This window comes from Felis catus, chromosome D1 (genome assembly GCF_018350175.1).
Source record: "Felis catus isolate Fca126 chromosome D1, F.catus_Fca126_mat1.0, whole genome shotgun sequence".
Classification (NCBI taxonomy): Eukaryota; Metazoa; Chordata; class Mammalia; order Carnivora; family Felidae; genus Felis; species Felis catus.
The window spans coordinates 115208829-115220484 of NC_058377.1; the positions used below are offsets into that span (position 1 = coordinate 115208829).

At 59.2% G+C, this 11656-nt stretch overlaps 1 protein-coding gene across 1 annotated transcript; it reads left to right on the top strand.

The window, feature by feature from the left end:
• Positions 1-5571: 5571 nt before the first annotated feature.
• On the top strand, positions 5572-6776 carry LOC101086599 (interferon-induced transmembrane protein 1-like). Its single transcript, XM_006937693.5, has 2 exons — positions 5572-5844; positions 6415-6776. The coding sequence occupies exons 1-2, from the start codon at positions 5659-5661 to the stop codon at positions 6607-6609; spliced, it is 381 nt and encodes a 126-aa protein (XP_006937755.1). The 5' UTR covers positions 5572-5658; the 3' UTR covers positions 6610-6776.
• Positions 6777-11656: the final 4880 nt, after the last annotated feature.

The following is an 11656-nucleotide window of genomic DNA, read 5'->3' on the forward strand; positions in this document are numbered from 1 at the left end:
GTGTCTCAGCCTGGGAGAGGTGGCAGCTCTCAGCCCTGAGTGAAAAAGGAAGGCCGCAGAGGCCCAGGGACTCTCACCTCTCGTTGCCAATGCCTGCAGAGCCAGAACTGGGCTCGTCCTGGGGGGGGGGGGGGGGAGGAGAGTCGATAGACAGCTGTGTGGTAGGTTGGTGGGGGGGTTACTGCTTTCAGATTCCAGGTGATGAGGTCGATGTACCACCGGGCATCCTTGAGGGCCCCTTGCCAGCAGGTTTTGGCTGGCCACACACCGTTCCAGCGTGGAATCTCTTTGTGCACGAGAAGAAACCCTCATGCTTCTCCAACTCTCGGTCGCACGATACCAGGGGCTCCTCCGTGAGAATCCACTGGTCACTCTTAAACCCTGCAGATGCTGAACCCTGCGGCTTCCCTACCTTGTGAGGAGTGGAAACCAGCTCACGGCTGTTCTGAGGTGACCAATAAAATATTTGCAAGCTGCCCAGATCTGCGTGACCAGGCTGGACAGAACCCAGACCTCACTCACCTTGTTCAGTGATGGTAGCAATTTCATCACAGAGGGCGTTCGAAAGGCAGGGTACGCAGGGACACGCCTTGATCCGCGCCCTCACCATTCTCAAGGACAAGTGACTCAACCGAGTCCCAGTACGCCTTTGCTGCTGTAGACACACAAAGAGAAGGCAAACTACGAAGGAAAGGGCCTTTGCCGAGGCAGGGAAGAAAGCTCCTCGAGGCTGTGTGGCTTCCGAAGTTAACAGTTCTACACTGCAAAGGACACCAGAATGGAGACAACATTACAGCACAAGGAAACCGTCTAGCCGACAGAGCCGCTGAGAAAGCAGCTAATAAGGAGGTGCTGGACACGATGACTGGGAATGGAGTCGAGGTAATGGTCACAGCCGGATTCATCCTCCTGCTGGAATGCAGACTGCGAACGAGTTCAGGAATCCCCAGCCCCGGCTGGCCCCAGGTGTCATGGATCCCGGCATCCAGAAGGAGGCGCCATCGCTGCCACAGAAGGAGCACCCGCCCGCGGTGCTTGAAGCTGACTTGGTGAGGGTGACCCGAATCACTCCCACCTGCCCTCCGAGACGCTCTACATGCTCAGGGACGTCCGGGTGCTGGGCCGCGTCGAGAAGCTGCTCTTCCTGGAGCTCTGCCGACACATGGTCTTCCAGCGGCTCAGCCAGGGTGACTGCGTCTTCCGGCCAGGCCAGCCGGATGCCAGGACCTATGTGGTGCGGGATGGGCTGCTGGAGCTGGGTCTGCCAGGGCCTGATGGGAAGGAAGTGGTCCTCGGGGACAGCGCCAACAGCCTCCTGAGCGTCTTGGACGTCATCACCGGCCACCGGCACGCCCAGGGGCACTGTGTCTGCCCGGACGGCCCGAGACTCCACGGTGCTGCAGCTGCCAGTGGAGGCCTTCTCTGCCGTGTCCCCCAAGTACCCCGAGAGCTTGGGGTGGTACGGATCACCATGGGGAGGCTGCAGTGGGTCCTTCAGCCGCGAGATCCAACCCCTAGCCGCTTCCCCAGCCCCGCCTCCCGGACCGCACCAGCCCCGGGTGTGGCTCCGAGCGGGTGGTCAACACCTCAGCTATCGAGGAGCCAAGGGGGACTCTTGGCCAGCCACCTGACCGCATCGGGGCCCCACTCCCTGGACCTGGAGAGGACCGGTGACCGCTCCCTCCTGAACGGCCTGGTCTTGCCCCATCGTGCCAAAGCTGGCACCGTCATCACCGGCCAAAGTGACCAGGATGTAAGCCTGCACTTTGTGCTGAGGGGCTGTCTGCATGTCTACACCCCCTCTCACCAGGGGACTTGTCGAGGTCAAAGACTGTGGACTGGGCCTCGTACAGGTATCACTCCAGGGGTCCACCGCTCCAGAGTCAAGAGGGCCAGGCCTGAGGAGCCCCACACTTGGGAAGACCGGCCCAAGTCTGATCTTCAGCCCTGCTCCAGCCACACCCCGGAAGCTGGCTGGTCTACGCGTGGCAGAAGCTTGAGGAATCACCGGCCTGTTAAGATAAGTAGACTGTTACTCCTTGCCATCAGGTTGGCAGAGGCTGCCCCAGAAAGCTGGGGAAATAGAGAGATGTTCCTGTTCGCGCTCACTTTCCTCTTATGGATAGGATGTTTTGTTGGTATTGATTTCCTCTAATCTGGGCCCCATTTGTAAGTGTGGGGCACATTGAATGGAAGAAATCAGAGGCTTAAAAGCTCATACTGTTGTAACCTCTTTCGGTCTGCTGGTTTGCCTGCCAGGAAGGAGGTTGCCAATGCCATTTTGGGGAAGTGTTTTCAATGATGTTTACAATGATGTATGTGCGTCTAGCTTGGGGGGGGGGGAAGAGACTAATAATTCTCAGGATAAAAGTTGGTGTTTAGAATGACCTTCAGCCTTAAGGCCTAGGCTAAATGAGCTGTGTTACTACCATCCGCCTGGGGCAGGAATAGCCACGGGGATAGGCATTAACATAGACAAAGGCTCTTCTGTGGGACCAACAGTGGCCGACTCCAACTCCCTAGTGTCCTTACAAAGCCAAATAAGTTCCCTGGCGGGAGTTGCCCTCTAGAACAGATGGGCGCTTGACCTCCTCACTGTTGAGAAAGGGGGCGCCTGCATCTTTCTTGGAAAAGAATGCTGTTACTTTGTAAACCAGTCAGGAATAGTCACGACTAAGGGTTAAGGAACTCAAGGAAAGAATTCAATGTAGACAACAGGAAAATATCATTCAATGGAGAGGATGGGATCTCACAGACTGGGCATCCTGGCTCCCTGCCCGGGCAGGGCCCCTCCTTTTCATAATTTTGCTTGTGACCATTGGCCCCTGTATGCTAAACACCCTGGTATGTTTCATTGAAGACGCTCTTGCTCGCCAAAGTGCAGCACGCATCTTAGCCCTCCGAGGGTACCAACCCCTAGAGCTAAAAAGTGATGCCTGATAAAAGATTTTTAAAAAGGCATCAAAGTGGGGAATGTTGGGAAAATAAGTAAAGTTCTGCACCATAAGATAGCTGAAGGGACTAAAACAAGCTCCAGTTCCCAGCTTGAGACTCCTCTCCCGGGTTCTTCCTGCCCTGTTTGCCGTGCGTGTGAAAGCCGCCACGAATTCGGAAGATTACGCTATAAATTACCCTTCCCACCTGCATTTGGGGCTCAGATCTTTGGAGAAATGGTCTCCTCTGAGCCCGCCAGTGTTAAATAAATCTCCGATCCACCCAGATCTCTCTGAGTGCCGCTTGGTTTTTCCGCCAGCGTTCCAGCCTGGTTCCGTAACACCCCGTTTCTCTCTCTCTCTCTCTCTCTCTCTCTCTCTCTCTCTCTCAAAAATAAATAAAACATTAAAAAAAATAAAAATAGACAAAAAGGCAAAAGGAAATGAGTGAGTTTTTTTTTCCAATGTGTATTTATTTTTGAGAGAGAGACAGCGTGTGAGTGGGGGAGGGACAGGGAAAGAGGGAGACAGAATCCGAAGCAGGCTCCAGGCTCTGAGCTGTCAGCACGGAGCCCGACGCGGGGCTCGAACCCACAAACCGTGAGATCGTGACCTGAGCCGAAGTCGGATGCTTAACCAACTGAGCCACCCAGGCGCCCCTAATGTTTATTTATTTTTGAGAGAGAGAGAGAGAGAGAGAGAGAGAGAGAGAGAGAGAAAGAGAGAGAGAGAGAGTGCGAGCAGGGGAGGGGCAGAGAGAGAGGGAGACACAGAATCCGAAGCAGGCTCCAGGCTCTGAGCTGTCAGCACAGAGCCCGACACGGGGCTCGAACTCATGATCCAGGAGATCATGACCTGGGCCCAAGTCAGACGCTTAACCGACTGAGCCATCTAGGTGCCCCTGCGTAAGAGTTATTTTAATGATCTATTTTATTTGAAGAAATAAATCTAAAATATCTCAACATATGACCAATATAAAATGCTATCAATGAAATACATATCTCATAAATAGGTTTTTTCTCACCAAGGCTTCAAAAGGACGTGTGTTTTATAGTTACTGCAGCTCTGCACTGGAACTCACTCTGTGGCCACAGTGAGGCCAGCCTCGAAGCCGCAGAGGGGTGGGAGCCAACCTGGGTCGGGGACCACCAGTAGGGCAGTGAGGACAACAGGGCCGCCAAATGTGGTCACACGACAGGACAGGGAGGAGGCACCGAGGGCCTTGGAAGCTCCAGAGGAGACAGGGGATGGGCCTGGCCTGAGGCCACAGAGAGCAGAGCAGGGGCACTGGTGGCTCAGTGGCATTGAGCCAGGATTGGGGCGGGGTGGGGGGGGGCGCGAGGCCTCCATCCGCCCTGTTCTTGGTGTGCAGAGGTGGGCTGGGGGTGGGGAGGGCGGGGGACAGTGTGGCCATCTAGCAGCCGAGTTACAGGAATTGCTTTACCTCAGGTAAGACATTTCTCTTTCTCTGATGACCCCATCTTTCCGTGGGGGTGGATTGAGGCGGAAGAGGAAAGTGTGTAAGTTCAGGAAGGACCAGCAGTGGGGCAAGCCCCTTGAGGAGTCGGCTCTCTGTGTGTTTTCTCTCCACCCTTTGTTGCATCCACACGACTCCTGAAACAGAATGCTATGGGCACCAGTGACAGTCACAACAAAGTTTATTGCAATGAGAGGCAAGGCCGACAGATCGGGACCAACACTTTTGATCGGAGTGCGGCCCCCAACAGCCGGGGTACAGAGTTTTTATAGCCGATCACATCGTTTGATCATCACCTGGGAACAGATAAAAGAAAGTTCCCAGATGAGTTAGAAACAGTTCCCAGATGAGGTGATTATTTTAGACTTTCTGCCTGTAAATTGCAACCAGTGGATCTCCTTGACCCTGCCTCTGATGCTCTTTTCTTTGAACTTGTTTCCTTAATTGGTGAAGCCTAATTTACAAGAGTAAAGCAAGGCTGTTATCTCTTAACCTTCAGTGTCAACACAAAGCTGTTATCTCTTGAGCTACACGTTCCCCTTACACTACAATTTAACCCGTACATCTTTCCCTTAAGATCCTGCGCCTTAGGTGACGTGATGGGGCAGGAGGGAGGGAGGAAGGGTGGGGTGCTCAGGAATGCTGGCCCTGTGCTCCCAGCAGCTGCCAAATGGCCCGGATCCTCCTTTCTCCCACCACAGCTGGCTCCCGGTTTCCGGGACGCTTGGGAGATGCTGGAGGCTGCTGAGGTGTGGGCTTCGGGGGGCTCTCTCTGGGGGCTGGAGTGTGGAGTCCATATGGCAGCCTGCAGCAGGCTTGGGGCTGGGGTGGGGGGAGTGGGGGGAGACTCACATCTGAGGAAAAGTCCTCAGGGCCCACACACCCCTGACGGAGGATGTGGTAGGGGAGCAGAGACAGGACCCGACCTGAGAGCCTGGGACAGGAAGCCCCCCTGAGACCACAGCCCTTCCTCCTGCCCCGTCCTGGTGTAACCTGACACCCAGTGCTCCTTCCATGTCCCTAGTGCCCGACCAAGTCACCCAGTTACAAAACACCAGGAAAAAGAAACTTCTGAGAAAGCAGAAGTACTGAGTTGAGACAGGGAGAGAGACCCTGATATGGGGCTGAGCTCTAGCAGGGACTACCCACATCCGGGCCTCACCCTACAAAAGGTCAAGGCTCTGACATCCCAACAGCACTTCCTGTCCCTCTTCCCTGGTGCCCACAAGGCTTTTCCCCAACTGAAACATGATCAAGGAGGAGCATGATCTTCCTGTAATGGGGGCATCCCAAGGCCCAGCTCCCATGGCCACCACCGTGATCAACATCCAGACTGAGACGTCCGTGCCCGACCACATCATCTGGTCCCTGTTCAACACAGTCTACATGAACTGGTGTTGCCTGGGCTTCGTGGCCTTTGCCTACTCCGTGAAGGTGTGTGTGTGTGTTGGGGGGGGTTCTCCCAGAAAGTGCAGGTGAGCCTGGGGAGGTCCGCCTGCCCCGAGGGTACCTGGTGTGCGGGGAGCCCCTGTGTGTGTGAGTGTGTGTGACTATTCCCAGGGAGAGAACAGGGTGAGGCCGCATGGGAGGGCATGGGAATGGCAGGGTCACCCTATGTCCCCACCCTCCCCAAGAAGGTCTCCTTCCCAGAATAATTAGGGAAATTACATCCTCCACACTTTGGACTCCAAACTCAAGTCTGGTCCAGAATGGACACGAGGTAGTAGAAGGCTGTTCGGCCCTGATGGGGTGTGAGGCCAGTGACTGGACCTACGCAGAGGGAGGGGGCGCCCTGGGGTCTCCAGGAGAGGCCGAGAGTCTGAAGAAGGAACTAGAGGCCCCAGGAGGGATGGGACCCAAGGGCCACTGTCCTGCTCAGGCTCTGGGAAAGGGGGGTGGGTCCCCGACCGGGGCGAAGGGCATGTGGAGGCTGCTGTGGACGGGGACCAGCCTGGCTCTCGCCAGGACCCGCCCCTGATCCCCCTCTCCATCTCTTCTCCCCAGTCTAGGGACCGGAAGATGGTGGGTGACGTTATCGGGGCCCAGACCTATGCCTCCACCGCCAAGTGCCTGAACATCTGCGCCCTGGTCCTGGGCATCCTTCTGACCATTATATTCATCATTCTTTTCTTCACTGGAGCACTGGTGTTTTCAGTAAACACAATGCATACTATAAGGCAACAGAGAGGCTACCACTAGCTGCTCATGGCAGGAGACGCCAGTCCTCCAGCATCCATTGTGGCTGTGCTTCCCATGCTTCCTGGGCTGTTGTGTTGGGCCCGTCCCTCAGCACCCACCCCTGTACCCTGTGCTTGAGCAGACTTCCCTGACCACAACTGAACGCAATAAAGTACCCTTGTGTGTGACGGTGCGGTGACGTCTCCTGGGTGGGGGGCCCTGCCGGGAGTCGCCAGCCTGCCCCTGAGACCGAGCCCACCGCCCCCCTTGCCCAGCTGTGCAGCTCTGGCTGGGGCAGGGCATGTCCTCAGCTGGTGCTGGTTTCTGGCCTCCTACTGGGAACAACAGCTGCACCGGGGTCCTAGGATAGGGGACCCTGGCGCGAGGAGGTCCCGTGTGCAGAGCACCCTTGGGCCTGAGGGTGAGGGTCCCTCCCCAGGTGTGTGGCAGGGTGGTGCTGGAGAGAACGGGAACGGGCAGCTCGGGCCCTCTGGGATGGCCGTGGGGTTTGGCACCTGTGGGCGCAGCGGACGGACGGAGCCGCGGGCTCCCAGCCCCTCCTGGGAGTTCTAGACTTCGCCGCACTCGGCAAGCCCCCCAGCTCTGTCTTTGCTCCTCTGGGGCTGGGGGTGGGGACAGAGCTCTCCACCGTGGGCTGACTGCAGAAGCCAATCATCAGACCTGGCGAGGAGGCCCCGATGGACAGGAAGCCTGAGGGGAAGGACTCACTCCCTCAACCCAAACGGAACCGGCCCTGCAGGGGGAGCGACTGCCCCTGCAGGGGGAGCGACTGCCCGGTGCCCCAGGAAGGGTCTCCCAGCCGCTGGGGCCTCAGGCCTTGGTGTGAGCTTTTGCCAGAGCCCAGGCTGCACCTGGGGACCCAGAGGCCATCCTCAGCCCTGCAGGAAGAGCTTGCCCCAGGCAGGCATTCCTGTCCCAGGCCCCAGAGGGACTGGGTGGGGTCGCACTGTGGTGGCCAAGCCCCCAGGCCCTGCACAGCCACCCCGGAGAGGCTGGCTGGCGAGTCCCGGTGGCCACAGGCGGCGGTCAGGGAGGGAGCCTCTCGTCTCCGTGCGCTTCGCCCGCTGGGACAGCCAGGCTCGCCTGGGTTCCTGCGGTGGGGCCAGGTCAGGCCCTGCGGCTCCCCTCCTGTTGACGTCTGCAGCTCTTCACACTGGGTTCCCGGTTCAGTCCCCGCACAAGGTCCACACCCCCGGTGTCCACCTGTGCACACCCTGTCCCTGGGCGGGACTCTGGTTGGGGTGCCCTGGGTGGGCCGTGAAGCGCGCAGGGTCCCAGGGGTGTGAGCGGCAGTGGGACGGCCCCAGGCAGGTGGGGGGTGGAGAGGGGACGCTGGTGGATCCGGCCCTCTGGGTCCCGGAAGGGCTTGCTCCAGATGGCCCAGGGGCCAGCCAGGGTCAGGGGAAGGGCCGGCCACGTGCCCCAGGCCCCTGCCCAGCTGGACAGGGGGCTCAGCCTTTGGGACGCGCAGCGGGTGGAACCTGGCCAGCTGTGCCCATTTGTATCCCGACCTCCAGTTCCTGCCTGTCTTGCTCAGAGCTCTCCTGCTTGTCCCTGCACCTACTGGGCCTCACACCCCACGTTCCCCGGAGCCTCCTCAGTTCATTCCCGGTCTCCCACTTTCCTGCCCGGACTTACGTCCTGAATCCCAGGACAGAGCAGGTGAAGCTGGAGAAGCCGCCATATGGCTGTGCCAGGCAGGACGGCCGGACACCGCTGTCACAGATGGAGGGTGAGGGCCAGCCGTGTCACTCGGTGCTGTGGACGGTGGGACATGGCTGACAGGGAAACAGCAATGACGGTAGGATGTGAAGGTCAAGTGGGCTTAATAACTGCCTGCTGGGATGGCCCGGTGGCCATGAGGACAGGCAAACGATGTTCCTCAGCTTCTTCCAGCCAAGGAGGCTGGGATGGGAAAGCAGGTCCCTGAGCCCGCACTGTGAGCTGGTCTCAGAACAGATCCAGGGACTGAAAGAGCGTGGAACCCCGGGGGAAGGATGCTGCCGCCCGAGGTTTCTGGGCCAAAGCACATCCCTCAGCGTCCGCACGGCAGCACAGGCTGGGTTCTTTGTACCGGACCCTGAAGACACGAGACTCGCACTTCTTAAATACTGTTGGACTCAGGGCCCAGGTAAGTATCTCAACAGCCAAAGCCTCACCCTGGCCTCTTTTTCAGGTCGGGCACATCGGGTCCAAAGAATCAGGGGCTCCAGGCCCAAATCAAACTCTCAGGGGGGCCCCTGGAACTCCCCAGGACGGAGGCAGTTTCCACTCCTCAGACGAGTTACCGGAAAAGAAAGAAAGGGTGGTTGGCTCATCCTCACATTGGATCAGTGGCCCTCGGGGTCAGAGCCGTGGTGGTGGGGCCAGCCAGGTGGAGACGTCTGCAATTGCCCCCCTGCCCCCACCGGGAGAGAAATAAAGAACAGTGTCTCATCCCGAAGGGCAGCAGAAATCAGTGCCACCCTCGAACCTAACGGGTGCAGCGGTGCTGGCGCCCACCAGAGCCCCATTTCATTCACCAGTCTGATCCCCGGACCCAGGACCTTGGCAGAGACAGTGGAGTGCTGCAGACCGGCCCGGCGGGAGCCCCGCGTCGCCAGCTGCTGTGCCAGATGTAGACCCAGTGGTCCTCAGGCCTGGGGTGTGTGGACAGTGACCTGCCCAGATCTCTAAAGACGGACACGGGCCACCAGGTGGCAGACCTGCCTACCACGAGCAGGGCTGTCTCAGCCCCGCCAAGTCAGCAGGGATGCGTGAGAGGGTGGAGGTGGAACGTTCCAGATCAAACGGGCAGTTTGCACCCCCGTGTCACCCACCACTGCTGTGCACGCCTGTCCCTCTGCTCCCACCAGGGCTGCGGGGAGAGCCCCTGCGAACCAGATGATGGAAAAGAAAGATTTCCCAGCCCGGTGCTCCAGGGGTCAGCTCGGTGTGAGCAGAGATCTGGACAGAGCTGGGGCTTGTACCCACACCCACCCAGGGTGTCCTGCGGTCTAATGCTCTACATACCCCCTCGCTCAAGGGTGTCCTGAGGATCCACGGGAAGGGAATGGTTCCTGGGAGCACAGCTGCAGGCAGGCACTGGCCACCCTGTGGGTGTGGGGAGAAGTGGACGCTCATAGAATAGACATGGAGAAAGTGTCCCAGCGCTCCAGGGGCGGCAGGAGACAGAGGGGAAGGTGGGACCGGGGGCTTGGATAGAGGTCTGTGCATGTGGATGCACAACTGGGCACACAGGTTACATGTCACTTTCAGGATGAAATCCAGGCTCGGTAGCCTGAGAGATGTCCTGTAGGAGAGGGGCTCCACAACTAAGATTAAATCTTGTAATTATCAATCACATAAATTACGTACCACGAAAGCCATCATTCTGAAAACAGATTGGCAAGCTGTCAGCACGTTTTACCTTCGTGCACGAGAGGGGACGTCTTTAGCAGCCACGTGGTGGAAAGGGACACACAGGTGAGCTACTGCCCGCCGTCTCCGCTCCGCAAGCAGGGGCAGCGTGTGGGTGGCTCCGAATGACCTCGGTGGGGGTTGCATCCCACAGACACCGGAGAGGGCAGCGCATCGGGGCTCAGACTGGTGGCACCCCGCTGGGGCCTGCAGGCATCCGTCCCAGCCCCTCACCGCCCTCACCCCACGCGGGGCCCCGGGGCCAGCTTCTCTCCCTCTCCGCCCTCTGACTGCCCATGAGCACACGGGCTCGCTTAGTGGGGACAGCCCTGAGGGCAGTGGAGCCACACAGGGCCCTCGACAGGCAGGGTTCAACGCAGGCGTGGGTTCCAGGGGACACCAGACGTGGTAAGTGCAGGAAGCAGCTGACACACGGGGAGGGGACCCAGGGAGGGGCCCCAGTGCCCGAGACCCAGACTTGAGGCTGGTCTGGGGGCCTGGACGCCACAGGGCCTCCAGGGTGAAGGCAAGAGCTCCTGGCAGGCCAGGACCCGGCCATCGGCACCCACAGCGCGCGGGCCAGGACCGCAGGCGGCGAGAGAACAACTTGAGGGGCCCTACCCCATGTTGGGCTGTGCTGGGAGGTGGGGAGGTGGGGGGGTGGGGGTGGCGGGGCCGGCTGGTGGGGTACGCATCCCAAGTGTTTCCACAGAGCACCTGGGAGGGAATAGTCTCTTCTGGCTTTGCATGGAGTGATCCCAGGAGGAAGCTGGACGGCCAGGGCTCCTGAGGTGCCCAGATTCAGTCCTGAGGGGGGATGAGGGTAGGAAGGACAGATGTGCTCACGGCACAAGAGGGTCTGGGCAGCTCCTGGCCAAGGCCTTGGATCCCTTTCCGGGCTCTGGGGTCAGGGAAGGTCGCAGTCGCCCTGCCCTTTGGGCAGGGATTTGGGGCCTACCCCTTGGCGGCCGAAGCAAGTCTTTCCCCACCCCGGAGGGGCAGATCTGCCCAGGTGCCCTCCTCCGCCCAGGGTACCCCAACCGGCCTGATGCATCCTCGAGTTAGGGCACTGTGGGAGCAGGGACAGAGGTGTGGGGGAGCCCCAGCGGGGGTCTGGGTGTACAAGGGAGGAAAGGGGAGGCTATCACCACCCCAGTTCCACCTCACTTGTCCAGCTGGTGTGGGCTGGGTGGGCACTGGGCCATGCACATCGCCCACAATGTGGAGGCCATGACAGAGGAGGTTAGGGAGCTGACTTCCAGTCAGGGCGAGGGCACGGCCGGCTGGGGCTGCAGCTCCAGAAGTGGACTGTGGACTCCCTGTATCAGGTGCCCTGCGACTCTCCCCAGCCGGTGCATTCCTGGAAGCTAAGAACGTTCTGGCCTCAGTGCCGCCTTGCCACAAATGAACCCATTCTGCTTAGGGCTCAGACCTCTGGGAAGTAGGGGCCCCTACATACAACTATTGTCTATTAGTTGCCCCCAGCCTGAAGCCAGATACCCGCAAGGCCTGAGGATGTGCCTGGGACCACACAAAGGACACAGGGCTGGGTGCAGGGGGGCACTGGGGGACATGGGCCTAGGGGCAGGCTGAAGAGTCTCAATGGGGCCCCTCCCAGGTACAAACACAGCACACACACACACACACA